Below are 12072 nucleotides of genomic sequence, written 5' to 3'. Positions count from 1 at the left end.
TCTTTTGAACTAGACTGTCAAAGGAACTGAGAGAGACACCAAATAAAGCCTCAAGTTATTTATCGCTCTATTAGATTTTGCATAGGATACAAATTCTAGTATATATAGTCCCTGACTTCTCATGGTTTGACTAAAAGAGTTTTTTGACTTTACCATGATGTGAAAGTGATAAACATTCAGCAGAAACTGTACTTCGAATTTTGATCTTCGGGTTTGACTTAGAGATTTTTTTTGACCTTGCCATGATGTGAAAGTGATAAACATTCAATAGAAACTGTACTTCGAATTTTGATCTTTGGATCCTTGGGTCTTTTCCTGGGCTACCAATATGTGGTATGACCCTCTCTCGTGACACCGGGCAGCAGCAGTGAGCTGCAGCTCCCAGCCACGCTGTCACAAGGGTGAACAACGGACACACCTACCACCATTCTGTTCCCCGACAACCATTCTGTGTTTCACTTTCAGTACTGTATTCAATACATTACATGAGGTTTTCAATACCTTATTGTAAAACAGGCTTTGATAGGCTTTGCATTAGATAATTTTGCCCAACAGTAGGCTAATATTAAGTGTTCTAAACACATTTAAGGTGGACTAGGTTGAACTCTGATGTTTGGTAGACTAAGTGTATTAAATGCATTTTCCACTTCTGATGTTTTCAACTTAGGATGGATTTATCAGGATGTAACCCCATTGTAATAAGAGTAAGATCTGTATTTTCATCCTGTAATTCAGTAAATGTTCTTGCATGACCCTAGGATCCATGTACCTCTTTTAGGGACAGGAAGGTTAGCGTTGGAGACTGACTTAGACAAGTAATTGATTTCAAGTGGTGTTAGCCCAGTGCTGGGTGCTAGAAGTGACTGCTGATGGAGAGGTGTTTCACCAAATGCTTGCCTTTTGAGCTAGGTCATGAATGACAGGAGGAGGGGAGTAAGTAGAAGAAGGGTAGAAGAGGACGCTTAGGGCCGTTGTGGCACAGGGAACCAGCAGTGTGCTCCCCGTTCAAAGGCATGGAGACAAGATGGTGATGGAGGAGTCTGTATCTGGTTGTGACGACACTGGCAGCCACATGAGGCACTTATATGCCACAAATCAGGGGCTTGTCATAGAAAAGATCTTTGTGAACATGGACATGATAATAACAGTAAAAGAGGACACTCAAGTTTCATGTGCTTTAAAAAGTGTAAAAAGAAGGTACATTGCTTCTTCCTTACGTTGCTATTCCTTACATTGCTATTAGAGAAGGGGTAGACTGAAGTATAATTATGGACCGATTGAGATGAGGGTGGTAAGATAAGATGGGGACGTGGAGAATGAACAGTCTGACCACCAACCAAAATTTTTGATTTTAATATGAACCAGAAGGTGTCCACTCCAGACAGCTTAGATAGCAATAGGTTTTGCTCTTTGCTTTGAGCTCTAAGTGTAAGATAGCACACTAACGTGTGCATTAAAGAACTTGACCAGTTTTCTTGTTTATTTACCATCCAGAAAATCACAACTAGTCAAAGGTTTAATTTTTAAAAATTATTTCTTGTACTAAAGAATTAGTATAACCAGAATCTTCATCATATTCCCAAAATTTTGCAGGAATTATTTAAGTTATTATTAAAAGTTCTTTGTTGTAGTCCTTTGACTTAGAAAATTGAGCTTTTGCCAATTTAGGGCAATATCAACTTGAAACTCATATCTGGTATCTTACTTTCTCTTGATTATATAGTTTGATGTATTTCACATTTACATGATTTCTTCCTATCCTGGTTGTGTCTATCCTGCATTGCTTTGTCATAGATGAGGGATAAGTTGTAGGTTTTTTTGTGTTGTTTTTGTTGTTGTTATTGTTCCCCTTTTGGGCTGTGTGATGATGCTCTACCTCTAATTCTTTTAAAGTAGAAGTAAGGTTCAAAAATTATGCTTGAATTATTCAGTCACTTAATCTTTAACATCATGTTACAACAGTCTATTCATATTTCTCAGAGGTTTTAAATTTAGTGCCAATTTTGCATTTCATAGGATAAGATAAAATTCTAGCTTAAAATTCTTTGAGAATGCTTAGCCTTCTAGCTGGGAATTTTTTATGTCCTTATTGAGTTGCCTCTAAGAGGGTAGACCCTCTGGACTCAGAGAAAGTCGCAGCTGCCTTAGAGTGGCCACCAGTGGGAGGTAAATCTGATTAACTCCTTAAGATGATTTGTTTAGAAATACGTAAAGGGTATATGTTTAAATTTACCAAGAAATAAGGCGACATATGTGAGGGGGATTTGTAAGAAAGGCCTTGAATGGCAGTTTGAAGATAGTATGCTTAATTTAATTTGTCATCCTACGGTTAAATTTTTTGTTTTACTTATATGTCTTATTTTTCCTCCACAGTTGTACAATGGTAGATGGAGTGATGATTCTTCCTGTGCTAATGATGATTGCTTTCCCTTCCCCTAGTATGGAAGGTAAGTGTCTCACAGCTATTTGGAGTAGGGTAAGTTTCTGTGTAGTGTTTGGCTCTCTGTGAACTAGGTTGTTCTTAATCCTGCCACACTTCACACTCCTCCATTCTCCCCCTTTGTTAAGACTTTATTTTTTTAAAGTCATGTTTTTGGTTCACAGCAAAATTGAGAGGAAGGTATAGAGAGTGCTCATATACCCTTTGCCCCCACACATTCAGACCCTTCCCCATCACCAACATCCCCCCACCAAAGTGGTACACTTGTTATAACTGACGGACCTACACTGACACGTCATATTTATCCAAGTCTGTAGTTTACGTTAGGGTTCACTCTTGGTGTTGTGCATTCTGTGGGTTTGGACAGATGTATAATGATGTGTATCCACCATTATAGTATCATACAGAGTATTTCATTGTCCTAAAAACCCCCTGTGCTCCACCTGTTCATTCCTTCCCCCCACCCTCCTTACCACTAGCAACCACTGATCTTTTTACTGCCTTCATAGTTTTATCTTTTCCAGAATGTCATATAGTTGGAATCGTACGATATGTAGTCTTTTCGGATTGGCTTCTTTCACTTGTGAGTAGGCATTTAAGGTTCCTCTGTGTCTTTTCATGGCTCATTTCTTTTAGCAGTGAATAATATTCCATTGTCTGGATGTACCACAGTTTTATTTATCCATTGACCTACTGAAGGGATACATCGGATGCTTCTGGGTTTTGGCAGTTAGGAATAAAGTTGCTGTGCAGGTTGTGTGTGGACAAAAGTTTCCAGTTCCTTTGGGTAAATACCAAGGTTTGTGATTACTGGATTTTATGGTAGAGTATGTTCAGTTTTATAAGAAACCTCTAAATTGTCTTTCAAAGTGACTCTACCATTTGCATTCCCACCAACAATGAATGAGAGAGAGTTCCTGTTGCTCCAACTCCTCAGCAGCATTTGGTGTTGTCAGTGATTCTGGATTTTGGCCACTCTAATAGGCGTGTAGCGGTATCTCGTTGTTTTAATTTGCGTTTTCCTGATGACATCTGACGTGGAGCATATGCTTTTATATACTTATTTGCCATCTTTCTATCTTCTTTGGTGAGGTAGCGGTTAAGATCTTTGGCCCAATTTTTAATCAGGTTGTTTGTTTGCTTATTTTTGAGTTGTAAGAGTTCTTTGCACATTTTGAATAACAGTCTTTTATCACGTGTGTCTTTTGCACATATTTTCTCCCATTCTGTCACTTGCTTTTTCATTCTCTTGATGTTGTCTTTCACAGAGCAGAAGTTTTAAATTTTAATGAAGTCCAGTTTATTATTTCTTTCATAGATTGTGCCTCTAAAAAATTATTGCCGTACCCAAGGTCATCTGGATTTTCTCCTATGTTTATCCAATAATATTACATTATGTAATACTACGTAATGGGCTTTACATTAAGTTTCTGTTGGACAGTGCCGTTGTAACCAATTTAGGTGTCTATAGTCTAGATTCTGCTCTAAGCAGTGTTAAAAACATTTCAATAATGCTACAGTACCGAGAAATTATAAATTAAGATATAAATATATAAGATAAGATATAAATTAAGGATCCCCTGTGGTAAGTTGAAAGAATTGGAGGTGTTTAAATCAGAGGAAAGGTTGGGTCCTAAGTTGTAAGAATTAGTAAGAATTGGGTTGGAAAAATTTGATGGTAGTTCAAATTTTTAACAGTCAAATTTTACCAGTCGTTCTCACCTGGGAGTTATTTTACTCTCCAAGGAACATTTGACAATATCTGGAGACCCAACAGGAAAACAGGAATTTTCCTCCTCTGTGTAATTGTTACACTATGGTAACTAGGAAAAAAAAAATCTACAGAATGTAGTGGCACAAAGTCCCTCCAAATTCCATTCCCTTCCCTAGATATAGTATCAGTTTCATATGGTATTAAGCAGTTCTTACTGGTTTCATTTGATATCATGGGTGGGCCTGTGGTTGTGGGTATGTAGTATGAAGAGAGAAGAAGTGGAGAAAGAATGGAGAAGAAAGAAGGAGAAAAGGGTGTTTATGAGTCAATATTAACAACCATGTCATTGGTTGTTTTTTCCTGCTTTTAGCTCTTGAACTGCCCAAAGAATCCGGCAGATGACCCCCTAAAGCCCCAGTGCAGATATGTCATGAAACAAGTCAGTCTGGCTGAAATGGAAACAGATTGCCCCTGAAGTCCTGCTCTTTAATATATCACCACCACTAGGATGTTTACAAGGAAGGAAAAGGACTCTTTATTCTTTAGTTGCAGTAGCTTTTTTTTTTTTTAAACCAGAATATCCAGTGCGTGCTATAGCCTAGAGTGCTCTAATCCTAATAACAGTTGCCTTAGTCCTGTCTTCCCTTCATGACTCAACTTCTTGTTAACTGTCAATAGCATATACTGTGAAAAGACTCTTTGTTTTTGTATATTTACTAGGAATTAAAAAAAAAAACCCACACTGAGAACCCTTGATTGTAATGTACTCTAATATATTCAACATTAGTCATAAAGCAAATGTTAAGTACAAAATATTTCACCAAAAGAGGTAAATAATAGGGCAGATAACTAAAATCTTTATACTAGCGCCAAAGATTATTGAGTGCAGACCTTTCGACTACCAAGTTTAAAAGGAAATAGAACCATGTTTGATGTTTGCAAAGTAGCTATGGCACCTGATTGATTGTGCTTCAGTGGAGCTAGATGGCATTACTGGGGCATAAATAAGAAAGTCATAGAGATTTTATTCCAATATATTTTGTTGGGTAGTGTACTCTTTTTAGTTCATTGAAAACAACAACAACAACAACAACTTTCCCTTTGTCTCCCAAATTACTCCCACATGTTTCTTAAATATTGATTGGAAATAGTGTGCACTTCAAATAATAGGTCCCCAATAGTGATTTTGGTAGAGTTTGGTTAGTATGAGTGTACTTTAGAATATTTCTCAAGTTGTATGGAATCCTAAATACTCCATGTCAAAAAAGACTAAATAGGTCTGGAAAATACTGCTTACTATAACTATCTCCTTGATGATCATAGGCAATACTTATTGAGTGGTGGCTAATATATGCCAAATGTTTTATATGAGTTATTTCCCATAATTCTCATGATTACCCTGATGAGATAGGTTTTTGGGGATGTGCCTTTGAATTGGTTAAAACTCTCGCTCAGGATTACACAGCCAACAAAAAGGTATAATATACTTTAAGGAATGGTATTCAAGAGCTTCAATCATTATCAACCTTCTTCAGAATATTGCTTTTTTTTTTCTGTACCTTAAATTAGCTACGTCCACACTGACATTATATCTGATGCATGCTAGACTCCCCCTCAGTCCAGTCTGAGAGCTGAGATGAGAGCAGATGATCAGGCTCCTTTACCTGGGTTTATGTTTTTTTTTTTATTTCTCATCTCTCATACCAGTATTCATTTTTCATGTTCATTATATACACAACTCTAGCTGCAGGAAGAGTTTTATTTGCTCTCACCGAGAAGAGCACTTGAGTCCTAATTATCCGTATATCCTTCCTATCCCTTCCCATTAATAAGACTAATCATGCTCTAATACTGCTATTATGCCACTGGGGAGAAGTCCATTTTTGTTCCAGAACCTCCATGTTTGGCTTTCCCTTTGTCCCTGAGAGCATTTGCAGGTGACGTCCATGACACAAATACTTAAAATGGAATATTGCTTCAGAAATATTTCTAAGCTAAGATGACCCACATTTTATCAAATTTGCAAGCCATAGTTAGATTTTATTATAGCAGGGAGCACTGGACTTTTGCAGAGGTTTGTTGCAAGAGGTTTTGGCCTGTTCTAGAGAAGATTGCTAAGTTCTAAATTAGTTTGTGGGCTGACTTGATTTTATTATTTCCAAAGCCATCACCACTCAAGACTTTCCAGCCCAATTACCCAATGAGGGAAGGAAAGGGATAACTTCAATGGACTTTTTGTTAGGGTCCACAAAGGTGCCCCTCTTTGCGACTGTAGAAGAAGAATAGAATAAGCCTTTCTTTGAATTTCTCATTATTGAAGATTCAGGAAGTTCTTGAAGGGGCGAGTGAGTGTAAGAGAAATGTCTTTATTAAATTTGTTGCTCTCATTTCTCATTACTATAATTTATCCCTTTTCAGAATAAAATCTTTTTCACTGACACATCATCAAATGAGAGACTTTTTGGGGAGAGAGATGAGAAATATTGAGCTATTGTTTGCCACTCATTACTAGGACCTAAAGTGTAAATATCTGATGGAAGTGCACACTTTTAAGATCCTGTTTCTTTATTGTCAGATTTTCTTCTCTAACAGACTGGTGGTGTGTTAGTTGATGTCAGGTGAACTACGACAAAGTTTCCTTTTAGTTTTTTCTTCTTAGGAGATGTTTGTTTTGGCTGTGGGTAAACTGAAGCCACATCCATTTTTTTCCCCCAGTGGACATTATAAAATGTTCGTATTTAGTGCATTTATATGAGAGGAGGGTAGTAGCAGTAGGAGGTGGAGAAGACTCTAAAAATTCGATCTAAGTCAAATACTGAACAGATGTGAAAACAAATCGAAGACCCACGCTCATGAAACGATTTCCTTGTGGTCAGCAGTGAGAGGGCAGCGCAATAGCTTCTCGGCTTCTCTTTTTATGAAGATAGGTCTCAAGAATGAGAAGATGGTTGCCATCTCCTCTTTATGGAAAAACTTGCGAAGCAGGAAATTTGTAGATGTGTCATATATGCAACTTTCGCTCTTGGAAAAAAGTAAACACCAAGGAAAATAAGACATAATAAAAAATTGCTTTGTAACTCCCAAAACGCTATTAGCCCGTCCTCAGGAAGTTCCTTCTGCAGCCCAGCATGACCTCAGGCAAGCTTCCACAGATAATGATTATATGGAATAGTCATAATTACTCAGAACTCATGTCAAGTCCAAGATCATGTAAGACACAGGGCGGAGTGACTTTCAAACTTTTCACTGTGACTCACAGTAAGAAACATTTTAGCGTTGGACCCAGCGCATCTACATTTAGAAACGTTTTAGAGTAGGACCCACACACATCTGAAACACAAAATTCGTGCAAAAACAGCAGCTACTCTTACTATGTTTAACGTACTCCCATTTCTTCTCTTTTTTATTCCATTCGGCTTTATTTTAATTTAAAAAGAAAAAAAAAAGAGACTTTGTTTTCAACCACAAAATCGATTTCCCTACCCACGAATGGTTCATGCTCCATGGTTTAAAAAGGTGACTCCAGTCTGCTCCTAGGAGCTCCCTGCCCGGAAGTGCCTGCTGCCCTCAGGTGAAAGCTCTGACCACCGACCTGTGCGTTCTCCAGCAGAGCTGGCCTGGAACCTTTTATTTTTTCACGAGTTCATGAAGCCCCGACCATCCTCTCTGTCCGAGCCAGTAGTTTGACAGGAAGAGGGAAGTTTACATTTGTGCCTCCTCAGCCTTGGTCGTTAACACTGGAACAGCTGCTGCCTGATTCTAATCAGCTGAATCTGAGCTCTGCAGAGCAGGGTGTTTTCCTAGATCCACGGTAATGCTCCATCTAATTCTTTGTTATGGGTTAGAGCGGAGCACCGACCTTCCGAGGATATGAAATTTGGGGGATGTGGCCAGGAGGGAAGAAATAAGAGGAAGAATGAAATTTCTTTTGGGCAGGAGGTGGTGAAAATCACCTTAAGGAAACAAAAACAACCACCTCTGCCTGTAATCGAATGGTGATTTGGAGTGGGAGTGGCCTTACGTATTTAGTTAGTTAGTTAGTTGTATTTATTTCACCTTCTACATTCTGGTACCTACACCAAGCTAGTTTGTATGAAAAGAAGAATCGGATCCATTCAGAAAGGTTGTAAAGAATAGATAGGAAAAACAAAAACAAAAACCCGTAGTCCAGTTTAGAATTGGACTCATCTGGTGTGTTTATAATACTACACACTGCCATGTTGAATTACATTGTCATGGCTTCTCTTTATCTTCAACATCGTGTCCTAATTCATCTGCTTCACAATGTCAGTTTTGCAAAGTGTTAGGGTAATTTTTGGTAGGTAAAAATGATGTGGTTAGTCAGAGAGTCTTCTGAAGGGAAGGCTCTTGGCCATGCAGAGGAAGCAGGCCTTTCTCAGGAGAGAGACAGAGTGAGACAGAGTGAGACTGTGTCATGAGCCATGTTCTTTGTCTTCACTGCGTGTGTGTGTGTGTGTGTGTGTGTGTGTGTGCGCGCGCGCGTGCGTTATTTCACTTCTCAGGGTCTATTCCTGCAGCGGCGCGATAGAAACAGTGACAGGGTGGTTGTGAGGAGTTTATGGGGAGTACAAGCAAAGTGAGCCCTGGAGCGTAGGAAGCCAAGACTTCGTGGTGTTCATCATCTTATCCCCAGTGTCTAAGACAGCGCCTGGCATATAATTGGTGCTCAGTGAATATTTGACAAATGAATGAGTAAATAATGTTGGCTACAATACTAATTATTATAATATAAGAAAAAAAAGAGGAGACAGGGACTGGTCTGGGCTGAGGAGATGAGAAGAGCACATCTTTCGAAGAATTTATTCTGAGTTTGGGAAAAAAGAATCAGTTGTAGCACAATCTTACAATCTCCGACTGATTAATTAGCACGAGTATGCTAGTAGGCGCTGGTGATGTCAGCATAACTAGAAGTGGTTCCTTCTGTCAAGGAGTCACAGTCTGGTTGGATAAGGCAAAGGTTAAAGCACAGCACCGGGGATATCAACAGGAAGGACCTTCATATCACACTGGGCTGGGACTGGGGACAGCAGTCCAGGGAGCAGGAGTTTGGCAGGATGAACGGGCATTAGACCAGCAAAGGAAGGGCCGAGAAGGACTTCTGATGCAGATACGGGCCCCACCCAGAGAAGTCGTGGAGGTGGGGGAATGTGAGGACACCACCTGCACAGTCCAGCATGGCCAGCACAGTCTTGAGAAGGGAGCCGGGTTGAGAGTTCAGGTCCTACTGGCCCGGCAGGGTCTGGGGTACTGACGTGGGTGTTCCCTATCCTGAGGGGAGTGAGAGCCATTGAAAGATTAAGTAGGGGTGGTTTGCATTCGCAAAGATTTGTGCAGCGGAAGTGGATCACGGGGTACGGCAAGGCGAGAGGTACACGGGTGAGGAAAACTGGTTCTCCTGTGGTGGTGGACAGGCCCACATGCCATAGTTTGGGAGGCCTCCCAACTGTGGCAACTTAATGGTGGCAAACAACAAAAACAAAACCTGAGTTCAAAGAGTAGACCTCTGTTACAGACCTTTGTTATTATTATTCACGAATAACAACTGCAGTGGCAACTGAGAATAACCTAATAATAATTCCACTGCTACTTTTATTATGCAAACAGAAGCCTGAGCTGCTGACTTTTCTAGCAACTTTTGCAGGACATTTAAATCCCTCTAGCTGGCCCTTTGTTCCTGTGTTGCCATGGAGTGTCAATAAGCCCAGCTCAGAATAACCCAGGCGGTGAAATGCGAGGTACAGCTTGCTCGCTGGCATGTTGGCTGGCCAGGTTATACTGTTTTCATCGCTCCCGTCTTGGGAGGAGCACTGGGCAGCTGGTTGCCCTGGCAGCTGTGAAAGGTGTACGTCTCTTGGCTGCCCGGAGTTTGAAATGCAACCCAGGCTTGCCTGCCTACTGAGCATGTGCGGCTCCCGATTGAGCTGATAGCAACTGAAAATAGCCCACTGAGCACCTGTCCCTTACACACCAGCCCCTGGCCGACTGCCATTTAGGACAGTGGGGACTCAACTTGGTGGATAGGTGAGGGGCTGTGTGGATTTTAATGGTTCTTAGGAAGATCTTAGAAACTTTGGCCCTGGCTGAAAAGGAAGAAGAAGAAGAAAAAAAAAAAAAAAAAAAAAAGCAGCAGCCTCTTCTGAGCAGTACTCTTTGGCACGTCTGGGGTTAGTGGGTGGTCACGGTGGCTGCATAATATACAGTATGTGCTGAAGACACCATACAGTTCTCTTTGCTCAGCCACAGTGTGGTCCAGTAGACTGAGAGAGAGGTATATGTTTTCTCTTGGAGATAATAGCTTTCCTGAAAAACTCCTGGAAGGTAGCCATCCAGGGTTTATACTGTTTCAGTCTTAGAACGGGAAGGCATGGCGTTAAACTATTTTGTTTGATTTTCTACCTGTTCTTTAATCCCCAGTGATTGTCAGTAGACCACTTCTGCATGGTGTCTCTTTGCTAGGTTATTCTTTCTCAGCAGTCCAAATGCGGCCATAGAATAGAATCACAGCATGTTATGGGGCTGCCTGTGCCCCTTTGGGAATCCTTCCCTTTCCTTCTGGGCTTTCATGTCTTCAGCGGGCTTGCCATTGTTGGGCACAGTTGGCATGGCAGTATGGATGGAAGCGGGCTCTGGAAGGAAATACTTCTGAAATGACTGGGTGTATTAAAGCTACTATTTAAAAGTGACCCTTCCGAGATACTTGGGTTACCTTCAGGCTATCAGTGCCCTGCAGCTACAGGAGCTGATGGGAATCTGTGGAAAGTCTGGCCTGCTGCTTTCGCCTTAGTTTGTGTTTAGATATTCTTGCTCCCTAGCCAGTGGCCTCGTGACACATCTCAGATTTAGCTGCCTTTCTTCTGCCAAGGTTCAAGATGATTGTGGAAGCTGGGAATGGTATGCAGTGCCACAGAGATTGGGGGCGGAGGGGGAAGAGAGGGTTTGAAAAGCCAATTATGGTCCACAGCACTCTCAAAAAATGCTTTTGGTGTCTACCTTGAGCGTAGGCACCTGGAGCCTTTCTGCGGGCTCAGGGCTGAAAAAAGAATAAGCTCAAAATGACCCCTACTCAACCATGGCCTGGTGACTGCAGGATCCTTTAGTCTATTGACTACTACGCCAATCTTCTTAAGCGTTGAATTTGGGAGTTAGCGGCTTCTTGTGGACCATATTAGTTAGACTGATAGGGAAAAGAAGATATGCAAAGCAAAGATGAAGCTAAAGGCTGGAGTACAGATGCACAAGACATGTATTCATGGGATTGAAGGCATGGGATTCCTCTCGTAATTAACCTTGCCCTGGCGTTCTGGACCCAATAGGGCCTTAGGACGTGAGTTGGGAAATTGGGGGATAGGGTGGTAGCGGTATCAGAGGCTTGAGCAGTGCCCCCACTTTTTACCCTCGGATAGCTTAATCTCTTGTGCTTCGTGCAGGCTGTAGAGAATGTAGTCTAGAAATCCCCTGTTCTCTCCGTGCATTTTTCTGGGGGTGGGGTAGAATAGGGAGCTAGAGAGGAGGAATTTAACTAATTGTGGACATTTTTACCTTTGACTCCAGGTACTGCATTGCCTAGGGGCTGGCATTCTAAGACTATTGTTCAACAAATTGGAGCCCTGCCCATCTTCTGAGGGATTTATCTCTGTGGTTTGAAAGCTTCCAGAAAGGTTGTTGGGGATGTGGTGGTGGTTTGTTGATTGTGAGTAAAACCTTGAAGGCCAAGTCACCGGTAGGGCACAGAAGGGCAAATAGAGGTGGGAGCCTTGTGCTGAGTCCACACTATAGTTCCTTTCCCATCATCCTATACCACGCAGAGCCCTTGGTTAAGGTTTTCTGTAACGGCAAAATTTTCAATACAGCGCCTGGCTAGGAAACCCTTACTGGAGCAGCCGTGTACTCCCTAGTT

General features: G+C 41.1%; 1 protein-coding gene across 2 annotated transcripts in view; it reads left to right on the top strand.

Annotated features, from left to right (window-relative positions):
• The window catches only part of ACVR1 (activin A receptor type 1), a 145361-nt gene that overhangs the window by 76578 nt on the left and 56711 nt on the right, over window positions 1–12072 (top strand). For both annotated transcript variants that reach the window (XM_042948848.1, XM_042948846.1), the window contains exon 3: window positions 2374–2447. In XM_042948848.1, the coding sequence (XP_042804782.1) occupies window positions 2381–2447 (67 nt within the window). In that variant the 5' untranslated portion in view covers window positions 2374–2380. The remainder of the gene's footprint in view (window positions 1–2373; window positions 2448–12072) is intronic.

This window comes from Panthera leo, chromosome C1 (assembly GCF_018350215.1).
Source record: "Panthera leo isolate Ple1 chromosome C1, P.leo_Ple1_pat1.1, whole genome shotgun sequence".
Classification (NCBI taxonomy): domain Eukaryota; kingdom Metazoa; phylum Chordata; class Mammalia; order Carnivora; family Felidae; genus Panthera; species Panthera leo.
This window is presented reverse-complemented; position numbering and strand designations above follow the sequence as displayed.